General features: G+C 45.5%; 1 protein-coding gene across 2 annotated transcripts in view; it reads left to right on the top strand.

Moving 5' to 3' along the window:
* VAT1L (vesicle amine transport 1 like) overlaps positions 1–22,464 on the top strand; it is a 166,137-nt gene that overhangs the window by 47,304 nt on the left and 96,369 nt on the right. For both annotated transcript variants that reach the window (XM_006152602.1, XM_014589388.1), the window contains exon 4: positions 13,964–14,106. In XM_006152602.1, the coding sequence (XP_006152664.1) occupies positions 13,964–14,106 (143 nt within the window). The remainder of the gene's footprint in view (positions 1–13,963; positions 14,107–22,464) is intronic.

The following is a 22,464-nucleotide window of genomic DNA, read 5'->3' as shown; positions in this document are numbered from 1 at the left end:
CTGGTAACTGCACTTCTCAACCTGAGAGACTCAAGCAGCATACCCTGTTTCTCTGCTTGTCAAAATTCTATTTATCTTTTAAATGTCATCTCTTCTTCGAATGCTTCCCTATTCTCTGCTTCTACACCCTCTACACCATCCCACTAATACTACCCTTACCAGCCCTGTACCCCTCCATTCTTCCATCCAACACTATGCACTAACTGCTTCAGTCTGCCAGGCACTGGCATGCTACCTCTACCCATCCTGGGCTAGACGGGTCCCCTTGAAGTTAGGGTGGTCTTAAGCATCTCAGGGTTCTCAGCACCTAGCACAAGATTCAGGATGGAGTGCCTTCTTGGCAATGTAATGGAGCAAATTCAATTGGTGAACCCCACTTGTTCTAGGCAGCCAGCATCTAAGTAATGATAATGGAATTCTTAATTACACAAGGGAGGAGACGTTAAATATGTGAAATCAATAAACGAGTATGCTATCAGAATGTGAGCTACACATAGACACAATTTCATTACTTAAAACATGTAAGCCATTAGCCAGGACCGCGTTTGATTTCCCAGTATCAAAACATATTCCTCATATTCCTCAGAGCAGAAACAACCCTCAACAGGTTCCGCTTCATCATCCTATAGCCCATAGAGGCTGAAATTCCTGCTTTGCTGTCCCAAATCTTTGAAAATTTTTTAAGTCCCCTTTTTTTTTTTTTTTGCTGTGGGGCATGTGTGCTCGCTGAAGAGAGAGAGACAGAGAGAGGAAAAGTGAGAAATCACCCACCAGCGGGGATGGCCATGCTGCAGTCCCTTCTCCTCCATTCTCCTCCTGGGATTTTGGGCACACATGCACCTGTGCCTGATGTGATTTTCAAGCGGCTGGGTCCAGTACTCGAGCGGTGGTCAGCCCTGTGGGAGGCCAGCACTTTAACACCATGACACCTGCTGGTCCCACTTTAAATTTGTCTTAAAGTTCATTTATTTACTTTCTAAATGAGCAAAAGACAGGGACAGAGGTGGAGAGACAGCACCCTGTGGTACTGTGGTAGGGTTACTAAGCACATAAAATACAGGCTACGACACTCTATCTACTAGCAATACCATATATATATATATGGTATATATATATATATAAAATCAGATTCCAACAGACAGCCAGTCTCTAATCAAACCTTTAGCATCTGCAGTTTACGCAACCATGTGCTAGACACAGAATCTACAGGAGGGGGAAGACAGACTTAGAGTACTCTGCCTCTGACACTTACGGTCAAAGATCTATTGGGCTGTCAGAAAAGTCATGCATTTTTGGATAGAAAAAGAGAAAAAATATGTCATGACTTTTCCAATGACTCAATATGTGCAAAGATGCTCAATAAAGTATGGTTTATAACAGTATAACATTTTAATTTCCTTAAAAATAGTATGTTCAGGGATCAGCAAATGGCATAGTGATTACATTGCTGGACTCCTACATGACTGACCATGGTTCAAAGTCCCAGAACCCATGGCTTCAAACTCACGCCGGGTACATGTGCGTGCATATGTGCCCACAATTCTGGGAAGAAAATGGAGGAGAAGGGATTGTGGTGTGGCCGGCCCCCCTGTGAAGTAATTTCTCACTTTTTGTCTGTCTGTCTCTCTCTGTCTCTCCAGAGAGCGCATACACCCTATAGCAAAATCTCTCCAAAAAAAGTAGTATTCCATATGATAACATATTTCTTGGTCACTTAAAATGATATTAAAGAAGTTTTCATGGGGAACCAGCAGTTAGCGTAATGGCTATGTCGCTGGATTCCCACGTAGTCGATCGCGGTTCGTGTCCCAGACCCGGTGGTTTAGAACTCACACCGGGCGCATGTGCATGCGTGCCCAAGATCCCAAGAGGAGAATGGAGGAGAAGGGATTGCAGCATGGCCATCCCCCCTGGGGGGTGATTTCTCGTTTTCTGTCTCTATGTCTCTGTCTGGCGAGCGCATGCGCCCTATAGCGAAAACCTCTAAAAAAAAAAAAAAGTTTTCATGAGCTGCAAAAATGTTCACTATGTAAGCTTAGAAAGAAAAAATAATCAGAATACATAGCAGTGTATTCAATGAGATTTCAAGTCTGTGCATAACCAAATATTGATAACAAATACTGGAAAATTCCTGGAATGAAACAAACCAACTGGTGTAGAATGTCTGTCTCCAAGATGGCATTGCAGTTGACATTGAGTTATTTTCTAAATTTCGTTCATACCATAGGCATGAACATGTGTTGCTTTCACAATAACACTTTCTTAAAAAGAGCTTAGTGGAGCTCAGAGTAGATCCTTCCACTACCAGATATGGCGTTTCATTTTCTGATGTTTCAGTGTGTCCGGAGAGCTTATTAATATGTGCAGAGTTGGTGCTGTCCTTGGGGAAATAATTGCTTTCAGTCATGCCAAGAGCTTGCTGAGGATGAGGAAGCGGTCCGGAAACCCTGAAACTGGAAGTGATTTAGCTTTAGTTCTTCTGTGGGTTGTGACCATAAATATTTAGTAGCCAAAAGCAAGGGGCATATGGGAGGAGGCAGGGGGAAAAAATCCCAAACCAACCACCTGTCCCTTGATCCTCCCATCTTTTAAAATATAGACCTATGAGCCTTGAGTCCTGTCGCCTTAGTACTGCACCAGCAGTAAACTTCAGAACCTTGCAAAATGAATACCTTCTTTGAAGCCTTGGGTGCATTAGAGTTTGGGTACAACTGAGAATACGCATCTTGCCTGTTTATCAGAGTGTTCATGTGAAAGAGCTTGGAAATGCAGCGTAGTATGCAATACAACTTGCTGGGAATGAATGGAGAAATCTATTTTGAAGCAGTTGCCTGAGAAAGATCCCTGTTTCCTGGACCATGTAAGAAATTTGTCTTATGCACATGTATAATAAGAGCCTGGTCTGGCCACTGAGCAGTTCTGATATCAAGAGGCAAAACCAAGGGAACAGCAAGATGACTGTCAGTGCCTTTATGGAGATGGAGAGATTGGCATGCTATGGCTGTGGATGGCAACATAATCCTCTCTACTTTGTTAGGGTTGTTTTGATCTTTTTGGACAGATTCAAGTGTGCTACTCAAAATTCTGCTGTACAAAAGCCAGCCATGAACATAAAAATATCTAGAAATGCTGATGCTCAAGTGGAGGGAGATGGTCCCTGTCTCACATTTAAGAGTTTTATCATCCTCCTGGCCATTGTTCACTGGACTGGTCAAATTTTCCAAAGAGAAGAGTTGAAGGGGATGGACATAATCTGTAAGAGAGAAATTACAGTATCTAGGTGCATTATCAGAAATATTAACAGGTAAGAAAGGGTAAGAGACACACAAGACAACTATATTGTGCATTCTGTGTTTTGTAGAAGCAAAATTTATAGGAGGCTGTTGATAGCATTATATTTATGTATTTATATTTACATTTATATAAAAGATTTTTTAAATGATTAGAAGTACCTCAAAATAGCATGGGCTTTCTTGGGAAGCAATTAATTCTCTATCACCATCTTACTAATTTGCATCCTGGAAAATTACACTGGAAACCAAGTCAGGACCCTCCTCCTGCACCCAGGAGGAGGTTTGAGTGGGTGATCCACAGATATTTTTAGGTCTTGAGAGCCTTCAAATCTGTGTCTTCAGTGCTCAAGTTTCTCCTTTCTTTGCCTCTCCTCTGAGATTTCCCGGCCCAAGATCTTATTGGAGAGATGAGAGAAGTGCCAACCCTATAACATTAATACTAGCCGGTGCCAGCTGCCTCAACCACCACATCACCTGCTGGTTCCACATCAGGATTTCGGTACACGTGTACATGAGTCCAGCATGTTTTTCCAGCCACTGAGGCCAGGAATTGAACCACAGTTGACCTGGGGGATCCAGTTCCCTATGCACAGGGCTTCACTGCTACATGACAGCATCAGCCCATTAGGGGTACTTTCACAGGCAATCTGTCTCTAAAATATGCCACCAAGTATTCCTAGAACCCAGAAGAGTGAGTGGAAAACAGATGCACAGCGCATAGCACTTGGGTTTACACATACGGCACATAACTATTCACAGCATGAAACAGTAAACAAACTTGAAATGTGTGAGACAGTGAGACTGATAACCATGAAAGGATACCATCTTGCCTTACCAAGATGTCAAAGAACAAAATATTGGGCCAGCCGCCTAGCCTTGGAGTTAAGAGAGCCAGGTCACCTATGGTCGATAGTGGTTCAAATCCTGGCCCTGGTAGCTTGAAAAACATGCTGGGCTCTTGTGCATGTGTGCCCAAAATCCTGACAGGAGGGAGGAATGAAGAAGGGATTAGAGCCAGGTCACCTATGGTCGATAGTGGTTCAAATCCTGGCCCTGGTAGCTTGAAAAACATGCTGGGCTCTTGTGCATGTGTGCCCAAAATCCTGACAGGAGGGAGGAATGAAGAAGGGATTATGATGTGGCCATATGCCATTGGGGAGTGCTTTTTCTCTCTTTGTCTCTGGTTAGTGCCCTCTGGCAAGTTAAAAAAAATGCAAGGTGATTACCATTCATTCATTCATCTCCACATTTTCATGAACACCAATGTTCTGGCATTGTGTCAGAAGCTCCGGATAAAAAGGTCACTAAAGAGACAGCATTGGTCTAGGGGTCACTGTGTAAGTAAGAAAGTTGACTTGTAAACACTACTAAGAGTGCAATAATTTTACTCTTGTTGCATTCACAAAGAAAGCCGGTTAACATTGAAAATTTGTCATTGACATCAAACAGCAGGACAGAAGGCTTTGGGAAGGGAGTGGATCTGAAAATGGAGAGGTAAGAAAAGGTGAAGTGAAAGAGAGTCAACGTGCCAGTGGGAACTCCATCTGGAAACCCATCCGTGGCATTTCACTCCCTTGCAGAACTAACTGCTAAATACTCTGATACACAAGAATCCGATATCACCTTCCAGCTGTGATGAGACCAGCCCCGTCCAGTTCAGAACCTCAGCTGGGGTATTAGAAATCATAGTGATCCCTGATGCCTGATCTCTGAGGCTGGCAGGGGCGGATCAATGATTTGAGGGTTCGCATAGTTCAGGTCCAGGGCAGGGGCTATCGGGTGAAATGTTGATCACATCAGAGAGCGCTGAAGCCAAGGTCGGGCCCTGGTCCTGTGGATAGGCAGATGAATGAGTACCTTCAATGAATGTGGGCATGTTGACAAGCACGAAGGCTGACTACTGAGTTGTGAAAACAGTCCCCCCAAGTCAAGGCACTTGCTATCTGCCAGGCACTGTTGCATGTTGGTTTACAAAGCCCATGTTGAGGGTGCAGGTTTTGTAGAAGATGGACAAAGACAGGAAGAGAAGTGAGCCTGAGACCAAAGCCCTCACTTTTGCTTGGTCTTATGCAAGGCTCGGTACATACAGATCAATTTAGCACTCATAGTAACCTTGGGAGGTAGGTAATATCTCAACTTTACAGGCAAGGCTATTGGTTCAGAATAACTAGGCCAGGCTCTCTCTATCATGAGAGAGAGGTCTAAGGATCGGAATGCATCCCCTTGATGCATCCGTTCTGCTCTTCCATTCTACCCTGTTAGTTCTTTTCCTTCACTTACTATTAGAGTGACTATATGACCCCATCTGCCCAGTACACTTCCAACTATTGAAGGCAAATTAATAATAGCATCCTCTTTCACTCTCAGAGAGCACCAATTTAGGCCACAAGTTATATAGTCACCTTATCTCATGGTAGTTCGTTCTTTGGGATGTGTGTGTGTGTTTTAGTCAAAAGAGATGCATTTATCAAAACCACAGCTCCGAACTGTGGGTACAAATTGTCCTTTGGCTAGAAAAGTGAATCCGGCATCCCACTATGCAAATACAATCAACCAGGAAATGGATCCAGATGCACTACGTGGAAGGCAGCCAACCTGGAAGTGACTCTGACCCTCTGTGATTTAGAGACCTGTGAAGGGGACTTTGCCATCTGGTGTGGAATGGTCCTGGCCTGGATTCCAGGCTGGAATCAGTCACATATTTGTGGGATTCCAGCTCCCAGGCCGCATGGCAGCCTGTGGGCTGAGGGTTTTCCTGTGCTCATGTGTGGTCTCCATCACTCAGAGAGTGTTGCTGATGAGACTCAAGACTTGGTGTGATCACCACGGGGTTGGTTCAGTGTAGTTACATGCATAGTGGGGCAGGGCTGCACACTGCACAAGACTCCGACATTCAGGGCAGGTGAGGAGCGTCTACACTCCAGTTGACAGGGCTCACAGTTCTGCCTGCCCTGAGGGACAGGCCTGTCTTTCTAATTCACACAAAACTTTGGTAGGGTAGTGGGTGGGGGTGGCCATGGTTGCAGATTGAACCCTTCCATCCCAGCTACCTACCTGCCCTTGACAATTATAAATCCAAGAGGGTCTGAGAAAAAGAAACGCAACCTGGGATTAGCAGACTGAAGATCATAACACAGAGTGGGATAGTCTTTGGAGAGCCATGACCTCACAGTTCCCTGAGAACCTGTGTCTGGTACTGGGAGGGCAGAGTGAGATGTGGAAAGTTTCCAGCTCAGTGCTTGACAGAAACAACTATTCAGCAAAAGATGGGCTCTTGCCTCTCCTTTTAGCTTGCAGACCCACTGCGATCCTATAGCATAAGGTAGTATTAGACTGTGGAAGCTGGAGCTAGACTACACAGGTTCAAATCTTATCTCTGTTCTTGCTGTGTGACCCTGGGCAATTACTTCTCTGTGCTTTAGTTCCTTTATCTAAAAAATGGGGATGGACTATACATACCTCATGGAGGCCCTGGTGAAGGTCAAATGAGCCGTGTCCTGTAGGGCATGTTGAACCCTGCCTGGTGTACAGAGAGCTCTGTGGGAGCAATACCATTTTGCCAGGGCCCCTGCCATGAGCTCAGAAACGTCTGGACAAAGAAACACGTTTATGCAGTCACCTGGGCAGTAACTGTGGTGCAGCACTGTGAGGTGAGGGCTGGGAAACCCCAGGTCCGCATCTGCAGCAGTAGGCCAGAATGCAGGCAAGTTGAGCATCTCCAAGCATCAAGAACATCAGGCCCTGCTAATGGGGAGGAGAGCATTTCTCTCCTTGCGTGTCTGACTCACAGAAGACTGCGGTAGTTGTGCCTGGTCTGTGGGATTCCACACACTGAACCCATGGGTTGTGCTGTCAGCCTCCACCAGGGTAAAAGGAAAGGCACTGTTGCAGGGCCATAACTGAGCGAATTAGAAGGACACAATCGTAGAGCAGTGGCCCTCAGCCCTGGTGGCACATCCTTCAGGAGCTTATAAAATTGATACTAATAAGCGGACCCTTCCAGATTTTAAGTAAAACTGAATATTCAGCTATCCTGGACATCATGGGAACCCTCTCATCTAAATCTAAATCATGTGGAATGTCCTTTCTGGATTGCCGACATCTGTGGTCTCAACATGAGCTGCACTGCAATCCCCTAAGAGGCGTGTTAGAAATGAGACCACAGGGACCAGGAAGTGGTGTCGTGGTTAAGGCACTGGGTTCCCACATGGTGGGTCGAGGTTAAAGTCCTGGACCTGGCAACTTGAAACATGTGGGGTGCATGTGCATGTGTGTCCACAATCCTGAGAGGAAAATAGAGGAGAAGGAATTGTAGAATAGTCACACACACACACACACACACACACACACACACACACACATCCTCTGTGGCTTTCTCTCTCTCTCTCTCTCTCTCGCCGTGGTTAAGGCACTGGGTTCCCACATGGTGGGTCGAGGTTAAAGTCCTGGACCTGGCAACTTGAAACATGTGGGGTGCATGTGCATGTGTGTCCACAATCCTGAGAGGGAAATAGAGGAGAAGGAATTGTAGAATAGTCACACACACACACACACACACACACACACACCCTCTGAGGGGTGATTTCTCACTTTCTCTCTCTCGCTTTCTCTCTGTCTCTCTAGCAAGCACACATGCTTTACAGCAAAATCTCAACAATGACAACAACAAACTCAGACTGCAGAGCCAGGCCTGGAGAGTTCCTGATGCCTTAGGTCTGGGGTGGTGCCTATGAATCTGATTGTACATTTCAGCAAGTACCCAGGTGATGCTGTCGTTGGTTCTGACACTGAACATGGAGAAGCACTGAGCTATGTAACGAGTGAGAGAAAAAGAAATGACATCATCTCCCAAGTCTTCCTAAAGAAGAAGTCTACTGCTTTTTTTGAATTTTTTTAAAGTTATTCACACTTACATCTTGAGTAATCAAAATTTGCCTGCCCCTCAGCCCCATTTTTGTTTTATTTTCCAGTTTCTTTTCTCTCTTCTCCCTCAGCAATGCCCTTGTAGTTTCTCACTGTGTTATAGCAAGGGTCATGTGTAGGTCATTAACTCTGCAGCAACAAACAAGATAAAGAAAAGCCGACTGATTCTGAGAGCATGGTAGGTGAGAACATGGACCCTTCTTGGCTGCCATTGGTGTGCGGTGCGTAGATCAGCCCACACAGAGGGATTTGAATTTCCTCTTAAAATTGAGTCGACTGAATTGAACAGGCAGATGACAGCGTGGTCTGAAAAAAGTGTTTTGGACCCTGTGTCTAAATCTTAGCGTGGGAGTTTGTATTGTCATAGGAACAGCATAAAGCACAGCTCAGATTTCCGAAAACACTAGATTTTGTGATAATGTTCAGTCATCTCTATAGCCTGATGAAGATGAAAGAAGAAACGGCGATTCTTTGGAAAAAGAAAACCTTACCTCCCTGTTTCCACCCATCTTTTTGGTACATTCACAAGTTCATTCTTTCCTCTCTTCCATTCTTTGACCACATTTATGGTCTGTGGTTTCCGTGAGCTGTTTAAAGGGGAAAACGACTTTTGCAAGAGAAACAGAACTCTACTTTTAAAGTGATCTCAGGAATGGTCAGGTTAGTGATCGAAAGTTCAATTTTCCATCAAACTTAGGTAGGGTAATGAGCCGACTTTTTCTCTTTCAAAGGCTTCTTGCAGTAGTCTTTCTTTGGCCCAGCTTAAAAAACCATCAGTGTAACCTGGAAATCTTAGAACTGGAGAGATCTTAGAGGTTATCAAGTCTAAACTCCCATTTTAGAAATAACAAAACTGAGGCACAGTGAGATTAACTCCCCCCCACACACACACACAAACATGCATACAGTCACATGATACATTTGAGAACAAGAAACCTGACCACAGGAGAGTCCTTTCTTTTCCTGTCTGACTCTGTGCCCACATTCCCAGTCCATCCACTTTAATGCATGCCTTCATTTGCAGTGTATTTGCAAAAAACAGGACACCAGTATGGTGGCTTCTTTTTTTTTTTTTTTTTAGAGAGAGATTTTTGCTATAGGGCACATGCACTCACCAGAGAGACAGACAGACAGAAAGTGAGAAATCAACCCCCAGAGGGTATGAACACACCACAATCCCTTCTCCTCCATTCTCCTCTTAGGATTTTGGGTATATACATACATGTGCCCAGTGTGAGTTTTAAGCTGTTGAGTCTAGGACTCAAACCATGGTTGGCTACGTGCAAGTCCAGCAATGTAACCATTATGCCATCTGCTGGTCCCCCACCCACCCAATGTGACCTTTTAAAAATATATGTTTTGGGGGCCAGCAAGTGGCATTGTGGTTAAAATAGCTGGATTCTCATGTGGTTGACCATGATTTGAGTCCCAGACCTGGTGGCTTGAAAATCGTGCCAGGCATGTGTGCGTATGTGCCCCAAATCCTGAGAGGTGGATAAAGAATAAGGAATTGAAGTGTGGCCATCCTCCCTGGGGAGTGATTTCTCACTTTCCCTCTCTCTGTATATATTATATAAATTATAATATATATTATATTATAAATTATATATATATATAATTTTTTTCTTTATTCATGATAGAATAATGAAAACACATGCATGGGAGAGAGAAAAAGTAATTGAGAAAGTTGAACATCCTCCAAAGGGTCTCGTCATACTGAGATCCCCTTCCTCCAGTCCTCTAGCCCACTGGATTTGGGGCACTTCCACATGTGCCATGTGTTTCAAGTTCACTGGGCCTGCAATTCAAGCCCCAGCCATCACATGGGATCTGACCTTTCTTGAGCAGCACATTACCCCTGCATGGAGGAGCCAGCTCACTGATCTGGTCCCATTCCAGTGGTTAGACCCAAAACTACCATCCCAGCATTTCCTGCTGCCTGTACTCTTCTTGAAGAGACACCAGCAGCCCCGGAATAGAATGGAGCCAATTGAAATTTGATTGAAAATATGTTCTCCCCTATGGACCTCAGTTAAAGCTTTCCAAAGAGTGGACCCATGAAGCCTTCCAGATTGATGCCAAAGACCCTTGGTTTTCTCTGTGACTTCAGTTGCCATGTCAGCCCTGGAAGTAAGAAGAAGCTGAACAGATAAGAAGACTAATTTCAGAGTGACTTTCAGGTCAGGGATGCCTGGGTTCGACTCTTAGCTTTATCATTAATAAACCAGATGACCTTGGGCAAATTCCTTTCTCTCTTCAAAGCCTCATATTTAGGCATAAATGGGAAGTAAATCCACTCTAGAGGTGGTTTACGGACTCAGTGCAGTACTCTTGTGCAGTGCCTGGCATGTGGTGAAACACAAGGAACTACAGCTGCCCTTGTTGCTGTACTATTAGCGGCAGGACAGACAGGAGACCTGTTACAGAATTCTTACATACAAAGGAAGTGAGGAAAGTCAAACGAAAACAAGTGCATACAAACCTCTATACATGTATAGAAAGTACTTCTCTGCTTAAATACAGAAGGCTGAGTATTATTTACTTTAAAAAAATCCTTTAGGATTTTATAAGGGCCTCTCATTGCCTAAATGAATAGAGAGTGTGCAGTGATGGGTGAATGTGCAGTCCAGTCCACTATAGCAGAACACAGAGGAGTGCCATGGGTTGACTGTGTCCCCTCACCCCCCTGCCAAATCCCTATCTTGAAGTCCCAACTCCAGCACTTCAAAAATGCAATTTTATTAAAAGACAGGATCTCTTTCCAGAGGTAATCAAGCTAGTGATTTCATTAGAGTAGACCCTAATCCAATTTGACTGGTGTCCTTATATTGGGTTGTATGAAAAGTCATGATGCAGTTTTGCATAGAAAAAAAATACATCATGACTTTTCTGACAACCCGGTAGAAAAGGGACTCTGGATGCAGAGGTGGGTATGGAGGAAAGATGATAAGAGATTCAGGGAGAAGACAGCCATTTACAAGCCAAAGAGAGAGGCCTGGGACAGGTCTTCAACTCCTCGTCCCCAGGTGGGACCAAGCCTGCCAATGCCTTGATTTGGGATTTTGAGTTATCTCATTAATTTAGGTTTCCCCATTTAGACTATCTCTATAAGATCCAGGGCATGGCTGCCTAATTTTGACTCTATCAAAGTATGTAGGGCAATGCTAGGAAGCCAGGAAGTACTCAATAAATATTGATTAAATGACCGTATGAGAGGTGTATGCCCAAGAGAAATGAAAAGGAAACAACTATACCAGCACGTATGCCAACCCACACAGAATCACACATGCCGCCAGAATTGCAAGAGAAAAAAAAAAAAAAAGAGAGAGAGACTGCTATTTAAGCCACCCATTCTGTGGAACTTGGCTACAACAGCCCTGGGAAACTCATAGAAGGAGTAATTCATATGGAGATGGCCACAGGTGTGTTTTAGATCAAGTGAGTTTGACGCATTGTTTTGGGAACAGTCAGGTAGAGAGAAATGCTGAAATGTAGTTATATATGTGAGCACAGCAGGCTTGAAACTACTGTGCCAATCACCTCGGACACTCTGGCATCCACAGTGCAGGGTGACTAATATGTAGTGGGAATCTGAAAAGAAGCGTAATGAATAAATGTCACATTTGCCTAAGGACAGTGGGCAGAAGGAACTACCAGGATATTGGAACTGATTCTAATTTCCCATCTCAGTACTAACGAGATGAGCTCAAGCCCCCATCCTTATGGGGCTGTAACCATGGCATTTCTGAGGTCAGTGAATTTCAGATTGCTGCATTGGTTGCTGATATTTACACTCCCTAGGAAAGGTAGTCCCCTCTTTGTTCTAAAAAATCGGGGGTAGAGGGGAGGGAGTTAAATATCAAAGCTATTCTTAGAACATAGTTTCATGCCCATGTTCTGCAGTTCTGACCTCCAAGCAAGCATGTTGATGACATGTCTATTTTAGGGGGCAACTTCCAAGTCTGCTTAGTTTAAAATGTCAAAATGAGCAGGCAGCATGGCATAATAGAAGATGATAAAAATTAGGGCCAGCTCCGTGGCACAGGGGTAATGCACTGCCTTTAAGAAGCTGGATCCCACATGGCAGCCACAGTTTGGGCTCCTGGCCCAGTAGGCCTGGGACATACTGGGCACATAGGAGGGAGTACCCAGGAGTTGACAACTGGAGAGTAGGTGGAAGGGATTCAGTATGTGAGCAAAATCTCACATGCATGCACATGTCCTCTATCATAAATAAATTTTAAAAAGAAAACAACAATGCTATAACTAAAGTCAGGAGACCTTACTTTAAGCCAAGTCTGCCTGTGACCTGGGTGGCCATCAGCTTTCTGGGTCTTCTTTCCCTCATTTGGAAAACTATGAGTGGGAAGGATGATTTGATGATCTTCCAGCTCTGACATTCTGTGATTCTCTCAATGTTGCCTTTAATTGCAACTGGTGATAAGATAACATTTCCATCAATTGACCTGCCAACCTAATTTAGCCCATCAACATGAAGACATGAAAATAAGATGATAGGCAGAAATTAATATTGCAGATGACTTGGGCAAAATTAATTTCCCTTCACATGGCAGATGGAATACTGAGAAGAAGCAGTGCTTGGTTTGAAAATATATCTTAATTACCAGCAAACTGGGCTTTACTGAAAGGTTTCTGAATGTGTATGACCACAGAATTTTGTCCAACTTTAACCATATTGGAAAAGAATATGGAAAACCACCCATTCCTAGTGGCATTTGTGATTTCTCTTGGACCATTTAATACTTAAAACTCACGCTGGCATTGTCTTTCCGTGACTAAACATCTCAGCCATGGATATAATTGGCCCCTAAGGGAGAAAGATAATTAAGATTTACTGAGTATTTAGTAAGTGTCACATTTTGTGCCAGGTCTTCGGCCTGTATTATATAATACCTTATTTAACACCTCCCTGTAGCAGATACTGTTGGTCACACCATAAGTTCTCTGCACCCAACTCAGCATGGTAAAGATGATGGACTGTGAGGCCCTAAAAGTGGTTTGGGCAATAGGACTAGCCAGATGCACATGAAAGTTACTGCAGCAGAAGCAACCCTCAACCAGAAGCAGATGGAAAAGAGTTAGGTAAATGCTCCAGCATCCTCACCCATTGGTTAGGATAAACAAGATGAATTCTTGTTCACAGAGTTCCCTAGAAGAGCTGGGTTCTGGCTCTCCAAGGTAGATACAGTCTTGAAATGCATCCTTTATTGGCTGTCTTCTTTTTCTGTCTTAATACCTCATTATTTCATGAGATTGTTTTCCAGATGAAGTATTTATATTCAAGTCCTTATCTTTGTCTGCATCTGAGGGTTCCAAACTGAGACATACCTAAGGTTCCTGTAGAATAGGTGGCATCATTGCTGATTTATAGCTTGATCTGATTAAATAATAGTTAAATTTTGATAGAGGCGTTTGCCTGACTCCTATTGACTTTCCTGTCCATCAGTGTCCTCCCAGGGAAATTTTGCTACATTTAGACATGATTTTGGTTGTCACTACCAAAATGGGAGGGAGGCAGGGACAGGCACTGGCATGTAGTGGGGCAGAGTTTGGGGATGCTACTGAACATCTCCTAGTGCATAGTGCAGCCCCCTGCAACAAAGACTAAAGCAACCTTAAAAAAACTCATTAATGCCAAAGTTGAGAAATCCTGCTCTATACCCAGCAAGACTGGCTGCTAGATGCTGGCTCTCATGTGTGACCTGCCTGTTGTGTTTTCCTTCCAGGGCCAAGCTGTGGCTCAGCTGTGTTCCACCATTCCCAATGTGACTGTCTTTGGAACAGCTTCTACTTTCAAGCATGAAGCAATCAAAGACTCTGTGACCCACCTCTTTGACAGGAACGCAGACTATGTGCAAGAAGTGAAAAGGTAAGGGGTGTGTTCTAAGGAGCACGTGTTGGCCCTTGCTCTTTTCTCAAAGCACGGTAGCTTTCATTTCAGGGGGGGTCTAATAATAGCAAACATAAATCAGAGGCTTAGAATTACTAGCTCTGTGCCAAACACTTCCCATGCACTAGCTCATTTAATCCTCTTAACCACTCCATTATCATCCTTAAGGAACAAAGAGGTTCAGTCACTGGCAAAGCTAGTGTAGTCCAGTCATTGCTAGGTGTGATTAGGCCGTCTTAGCATGTAGAAGTTTGCTTCTCATTTATTCACATAACCACCTGAGGTGGATGCTTGATGGATGATCTCTAAAGAAGTTCTGAGACTCAGGCTTTTTTCAACTTGAGTTTCCACCATTGCCCTGGGTCTCATGGTCCTCTGTTTCTGGCTAATACATAAGGAAAGAGCACCAGACGGTCAGCAACATTTGAAGGGGCCAATCCCACAGGGAGCTAGGACTGCTCACACTCAATTGCTTGTGCTCAGGCCCCTGGTCACACCTAACTGAAAGAAAACAAACTGAACTGGAAAATGTCTTGCTGTGCACCCACGCAGGCCAGGCATGCATAGTAAATGGTGGAGCCTGAATCAAACCCAGGAGTTCTGACTTTGGAACATTGGCTCTCTAAAGAGTGAAGCGTGAGCAGAGGTTATCAGCAGCAAGAAGACAGTTGGAAGTAGAGGTACTCTGGAGAAGAAATCTCATGTACACACATGAAGAATGAAAGTGCCATGGGGCTAGCAGAACTGCAGGAAAGCTTAACAGGGTGTGAGTCCAGGGATGACTGGTTTCTGATCTAATTATAGATGTTGGTAAAAGGGTAACTGGGGAAATGGAAGGAGGGGCATGAAGCATCAAATGGACATAATCACCTCATCCACCATGCCAGGAAACATGGGCCCCCAACCTGGAAGCGACCGGGAGCCACCTAGGATTAAAGTGGTGACGTGGTCAGACTTGGGTTTTATTTTTATTTTTTGGAGAGTTTACTATAGGGCACATGCACTTGCCAGACAGACAGAGAGACAGAAAGTGAGAAATCACCCCCCCAGGGGGGATGACCACGCCGCAATCCCTTTTCCTCCATTCTCATCTCGGGATCTTGGGCACGCATGCACACGCACCCGGCATGAGTTTAAGCCACCGGTTCCGGGACTCGAACTGCGGTCGACCACATGGGAGTCCAGCGAAACAGCCATTACGCTAACTGCTGGTCCCCCAGACTTGGGTTTTAAACAGTCAGTGGAGGTGTTCAGAGAATGACTGAGAGGCTGGAGGTCAGGAGATCAGTTTGCAGTTATTACGGTCACCTGGGGGATGCTGGTTTAGAACCTGATCTCTATCCCACCTGAGGTCCTGAAGCTATTGACTATGGTCATGTCATGCTCATGTCAATGCGGGGACTCAGAAGGAAAACCCAGCTGCCACTCTAGTCTCACGTGACTTGTGTGTCTCGCCCTGGCTTTTGCTCTGACCTTCAGGTTCATTCTCAGGGTCTGCTTCCTCCCAGCTCCTGAGTGAATGCAGAGATGGCCCAAAGCTATTGTTTCAGTATCTTCATTTCACAGCAGGAAATTGTGAAGTACAAAGCTATTGAGCTGCCCACTTAGCATCATCATATAGAAGCAGTTTTCTCCAAATTACCAGTTTAAAAGGAAAAGTAACCGGGGAACCAGCAGTTAGCGTAATGGCTATGTCGCTGGACTCCCACGTAGTCGACCGCGGTTCGCGTCTGGGACCCGGTGGCTTAAATCTCACGCTGGGCGCGTGTGCGTGCGTGCCCAAGATCCCGAGAGGAGAATGGAGGAGAAGGGATTGCGGCGTGACCATCCCCCCTGGGGGGTGATTTCTCGCTTTCTGTCTCTATGTCTCTCTCTGTCTGTCTGGCGAGCGCACGCGCACTATAGTGAAAACCTCTCAAAAAAAAAAAAAAGGAAAAGTAAACGATTAGAAGCTAGGAGAGCTGACTGTTTGAAGTGATAGATTTAGACCAGGTTTGGAGAAACTTGGCAAGTTTCATGGAAAGGAGAGTCTTTCGATGGTCTGAACTCTCAGATTTGTCTTAAAATTTTGAATGTAGAGATCCGCATATAACTTAAGGTTGTCTCAATATCTCCAGGAGGGTATAAAAGGAAAACTTGAAAGCTGGATGTTAGAAGGTCACCCTCTGTTTCTTAGCTAGCTGGAGATTTCCTGCTGGTCTGAAAGACTTTCACTAGCTCAATTCCATAGCTCGCGGGCAGCTGTGGTCTGGAAAATGACCTACCATTGTTTCTCAGTAATCCTTTCTCTCACCCCCTTCAGTGATATTTTTTAAGCACTTTTTTTTTTTCCCCGTTTTTGCCATAGGATGTGTATTCTTCCTGGAGAGGAGAGAGACAGTGAGAGGGAGAGTGAGAAATCACCCCCCAGGGGGGATGGCCATGCCACAAATCCTTCTTCTCTTCTATTCTCCTCCTGGGATTTTGGGCATGCATGCCCAGCATGATTTTCAAGCCAACAGAACTCAAACCACAGTTGGCCATGTAAGAGTCCAACACTTTAACCACTACACCACACCCCTGCAAGAACCCTTTTATTTATCTGTGTCCAACCCCACTAGTAAGCATATTTTGAATGTCTGTAATGGGTCTATGGTAGGGCGGGAGATGCAGCGATCACCACCTGGAGAGTCATTGTCTTCAGGGAGCTTAAAGTCTAGCTGGAGAAGAGGAGACAAAAATAACACAGTTAACTGATCTAAGCTCTCTTTTTTTGGGGGGAGGGGGAGAGATTTTCACTATAGGGCACATGCACTCGCCAGACAGACAGAGAGAGACATAGAGACAGAAAGCGAGAAATCACCCCCCCAGGGGGGATGGTCACGCCACAATCCCCTCTCCTCCATTCTCCTCTCGGGATCACGGGCATGTGTGAACATGCACCCAGCGTGAGTTCTAAGCCACCGGGTCCGGGACGCGAACCACGGTCAACAACGTGAGAGTCCAGCGACATAGCCTTTACGCTAACTGCTGGTTCCCTAAGCTCTTTTTTTCTTTTAAGCTTATTTATATATTTTGAGAGAAGGAGAGGCAGGAACCCCTAGTCTCAGCTAGTCCAGCTCAAAGGTGTGCATTCACTCAGGATGTTCAGGGATGTCCCAGGACACACACTCAGGACCCTTCCCATGTAGGCTCAGTTCCTGTTGCACCATCACCGGCTCCTGATTACCCCTTAGATATGTGCTCTGATGGAGAAACAGGAGGAGCTAGTGACCTTATACAGATAGAGAAAGCAGACCTGTTGTCAACTAATGAGTAAGATTTTGGCTGAGAGTTGAAGGACGAGAAGCTGCCAGTGGAAGGACATTTCCAACTAAAGGGAATGACATGTGCTGAGAGCTGAAGGAAGAAAAAGCTCAATAAATGTAAGAATCTGAAAGGAGGCCAGTGAAGCTAGAGAGGTTAGGATGTGGGGAGTGGTAGGAGAAGAGGGTCAAAGGGTGGCAGCTCTTCTGGAAAAGTGGCAGTCATCATCAGGCAAGACCTGCCCTCCCCACTTCCCATGCCCTGTCTCTGCTCTGCAACATTACCCCCGCATCAGTGATTTCCATGGATGTCAAAGAGCAAAAGGCAGCAGCATCTGAAACCCACCTCACCACCACCTTCCTTCAAGTGTGATTTCCAGCAGTTTATTACATTTTCAAGTAGAGACCCTAGAATTAGTCTAAAAATGTCTTGGAAGCTGCAAATATGTTTATACCCTCTGTCCCAGTAAACCTGCCCTCAGGAGGTCATTAAGAAGAAGATAAACGCTATAGGTATGAAGCTGCCTGTTAGGGAGCCAAGCACTGCTCTACTTCATTGTAAGCTCTGCACATGCCGACAGGGTGAATTATAGCATTGTCTGTAACAGTCAGGATTCAGAATCAGCCTCCACTATCAACAGAAGGGAAACATTTAGTAGATTATGCTACACCCACATGCTTGAGCATTATGCAGTCCCTGAAAAAATGATAATTATGGAGACTCTGTCATAAAATGAAAAAAAAATGTTCATGGTAGCATATTGAGTGAAAAAAGCAGACTGCCAAATTCCCTCTACACTGTGATCACAGTTTCCTACAAATTCTCGATGCATATGGACGTGCAATGAAAAGAACGGGGACATATCCAACTGCTAGCAGGTGCAAGAGGAGAATACAGAGTGATTTTATTTTTTGATCACAGATATTGTTACTCTGTTACGTGTACAATGAACTAGAAAAAAATAATAAAGCTTGAGACAAAAACTCTTTTATAAACCAATCAGTAAGCCTCTTTTGAATGCATTCTCAGCCTTGAGCCAGGCATTGAAAAGGGAATAGAGAAAAATTAGTTACGGTACAGGGTTAACTTCACATTTGTTACCTTTTCTGCTTGGAAGGAGCAGTGGCTATCAATGAAACCAAGCGAAAGGGCTGGAAACCTTGAGTCTTGTGCACCTGCCTATAGGGATTTAGAAATAAAGAAGACAGAAAAATGAGGGAACCACTCCAGGTGGACAGCCCTCAGGGGGCCCTTGAAGAATGAGGGTGATTTTCGTAGGTTAAAGGAAGTGGGAGAGAAACCCAGGCAAAGGGAGCTGGGACAGAGAAAGGTGGGTAAATAGGAGCAGCCACACTGTGTTGGGCTCCTCAACCCTGCTAAGAGTTCCACTAGTCCACCTCGGACAATCCTGCAGGGCCTAAACGCTTCATGGTACAGACTGGGAAACAGGGACTTCACCAGGTTTGGCTTCACAGATATGTGATTTTATGAACTTTTTTTTTTTTTCAAAAAGGGCTTTGCTATAGGCGCGTGGTGCTTGCCAGAAAGACAGAGGCAGACAGAGAGACAGAAAGCTAGAACTCACCCTCCAGGGAGGATGGCCACGCTGCGATCCCCTCTGCTCTCGGGATCTTGGGCACACATGCACACTCGCCCAGTGTGAGTTTAAGCCACCAAGTCTGGGACTCCAACTGCGGTCAACTACATGGGAGTCTAGCAATGTAGCCATTATGCCAACTGCTGGTCCCCAGTGATACTATGCACTTCCTATTCTTCAAGACTCTTCTTGGTTTAGAAGAAGACTCCGTGAAACTCTGGGACATAAGGGATATGCTTACTAGGTTAAAGGTGGTGATGATTTCACAGGTGTGAATATGTCACAACACACTTTGACTAAGTTTATTGAATATCAGTTAGATACAAAGAAAAGTGTAAAAACAATTGCCTTTTAAAAAATCATCTTTTGGTGCAAACGAGTATACAAAATTATTTCAGACTCTTATGCTCATTCATTCATTCATTCAAATATCCTCAGTGCCTACAAATTGGCCACAAAGATATAACAGTGAGCAAGGCAGTGGGGTTCACACCGACAGGAAGTAACACCCTGGGGAACACAAGTGGGCAATGTCTAACTGGAAGTCCAGAGAACATTCGCAAGCTTGCTTCCAGGCTCTGCAAGTCTCATGGAGTAGATACTATCCTTGTTTTCCAGAGGAAGGAGGCAAGAGAGAGTCTGAGTGGAGTGTTGCACAGCTGCATAGGGTGGGCCTCAACCCCAGATGGCCTGGTTCCGAGGCCTAGGATCTTTCTACCTCCCATGCCCACTGCTGCCCAGGTACTGGGGTGGTTGTTCAGTCTCGAGCCAATGAGAACGCCAGACCACGCTCATGGTGGTTCAAGATGCCACTGGGATGGTAAGAAGGGGCCAGATCAGGGCTTCTCAACCTCAACATCATTGACATTTGGGGCAACACATTCTATTTAGGGGGACTGTCCTGTATTGTAGAATGTGCAGCAGCATCCCTAGTCCCTACCCACTAGGTGCCCATAGCATTCCCTATCCCGAGTCACAATCCCACAAAGTGTCCCCAGATATTACCCTCCTGAAGTTGAGGACGTATGAGAGCAAAACCACTCCTTGGTTAAGAACTAGGTTAGATTGATGAAGCTCTTAAAGTCCCTCAAATGAAGTTTAAATTGGGTTATGTCAGAACTGCGGAGTTCTTTGCAGATGTGAAGCAGTTAAGTAACGTAATGAGAGGCGGCGAGTCTATGAAAAACTGATGTGGCTGCAGAATCCAGGAAAGGTGGGAGAAGGGAGCACTCAACCAGCAATGGAGGGGCAGAGGAGAGACAGGGCTAACAGAGACATTGACTTTAAACGAGACATGGAAATTGGTGACTATGGAGAGCACCACAGAAGAGGCCAAAGCTTCCCTGCTTGTCGTTAGTAGAAGCCGAGGATTAAAAGCTGTATGGCTTCCTTCAAGCAAGGTAACACAGCAGAAGAGCAAGACCTTTTGTGCAATAAGCCAGGGAAAATGAAGTCTGGAAAGCAAATGACTGAAAAACCACTCCCTTTAAACATTGGCCAAGTCCTCTATGAATTGGTTCTGGAAGTTAGGTAAACAGAGACACTGTCCCAGGCCGAAGCAAAAATCCATGGGGTGAAGAATTAAACTCCCACAGGAGGGGGATCTGACCTTTAGTCTATTGGGCCCAGTGACAGATGAGGCTGAGAGGTGTACGCTCCAAAAAAGCAGAGATCATGCCCACCGCCTTCTCGCCTATACCCTCAATGCCTGGAACATACTGTGTGCTTATTAAAAATACTAGTGGGGAATTGCTGAGAGTCTAATTACTTGGAAATGAGGTGGAAAGAATCAAGAAAGGATTCCTGGAGGTGGCGTTGCTAAGTACATGGGGAGCTGTTAACAGTAAACATACCCTGAGAAGCCTATCAAGCATCAGTCTCATTCTTGCTCAGCACCTTGTGAGAGGCCTACTGTGCACTAGGCGCTGTGCACAGCCCTCTGCCAAAAGCCTATTGTGTACCAGGCACCATGTCCAGCCTTCTGTGAGAAGCCTAATGTGCATCAGCCATTGTGCTTAGCACCTTATGAAAAGCCTCTGGGCCAGGCACCTGCCAGAGCCTCTGAAATAGTCTCATCTCCTGATGATTAAGGCTGTGGCACCGATGAGTTCTCAGAGAAAGGGGAATTTGGAAAGAGAAAAGTGGGTAGAGTGCCAACGTTCCAACCAGAAGTCAAAGTCACGATGAAGAGGAATTCATTTCTTGGCAAGGTTGAAGGGTTTCTTTCCCAGTGGCTCTTTCAGAACCCACCACCACACAAGAGAAGCTCTTCAGTGATCCGCGTGGGTGGGAAGCAAAGAGGCAGCATTCCCAGCGGAGGGGGGTCGGAGACAAGGGAAGGCCAGCCAAGAAGGTCAAGGATTAGCCACTCCGAAATATCCCGCTGTTGAATTTGGCCCAGGGGGTCCCTGAGCTAGAGCACTCGTGTTTGCTTTTTAAACCTGCAGAGATTTATGATGCCAGGAGAGAAGCAGACATAGGAAACCCTGCATTTGGCCTCTGTCCCACTTCTCCACATTCACATGATTATTGTACATATGCGGATGGGTGCCACCCCGAGAAGTTGGGGGTAGAGGTGAGGATGGCCCTTGTGCATCTGAGGAGCCAACAGCTCTGCCCAAGATTTTCACGAGTATTTCATGAAAGGGCTGCTGCAGTGCTTTCGAGTGTGCGTGTGACCAAGGGAGGGCTGGTCCCAGGCTGCCTGTGGGTCCCGGAATATTTTAAACAGATCCAGCTGAGTCCAGTGCAATGCTATCCACTTACTGGGCTTGTGATGATTGAATCAGGGTGAACTGCTTTTCAGTTTTGAAACGCTTACCTGCAGGAACATTCTGGCCCTCTGAAGGAATAATGTCTGCTTGAACAGTTTGACAAAAAGCATCATCACCCTCCAGGCCTGCCATGCTCAGTTTCTCCTCCCTCGGAGTCCGCCTCCCCTCCTTCTCCCAGCCTCCTCCCTACCACTGACCTTTGGGAGACACAGCGGCAGCAGGAGGGAGAGGGTCTGACACTCACCCATGGACAACCTGCCTTAGGTGGCTCAGCTATAGCAATGCTGAAGGGAGACATGGGAGGAGAAGGTGGCCTGAGACCTGAGAAGGCCTGCATCTCTTAGTGCGAAGCCCAGTGAAGCCACTTTCGGGTTTGCTCAGCCCTTGTTGGGGAGGGGGGGCTGCATGGCCTGGGATTGCCTGTGATGGTCATTCCAGTGCTGCCACGGGTCCTGTATAAAATTCCACTCCACTTCCGGGGCTCTCACCTGGTCTCTAGATGGGGTGGGCCAAGCTAAGATCCTCTCATTATCTGCAGCGGTCCCTGTGGTCAGTCCCCTGACATCACTGAGCCTTAGTTTTCTCATCCACCAGATGGGGCTTGTGGGGCCTCAGGGCCACAGAGTCTGCATGGGTTGTGGATGAGAAGACACTTAGAAGGTCTCAGCCCGTTCCTGTCAT

This window comes from Tupaia chinensis, unplaced genomic scaffold (assembly GCF_000334495.1).
Source record: "Tupaia chinensis unplaced genomic scaffold, TupChi_1.0 Scaffold000355_1, whole genome shotgun sequence".
Taxonomy (NCBI): Eukaryota; Metazoa; Chordata; class Mammalia; order Scandentia; family Tupaiidae; genus Tupaia; species Tupaia belangeri.
The sequence above is the reverse complement of the archived record's forward strand: the minus strand, read 5'-3'. Positions and strand labels throughout refer to the sequence as shown.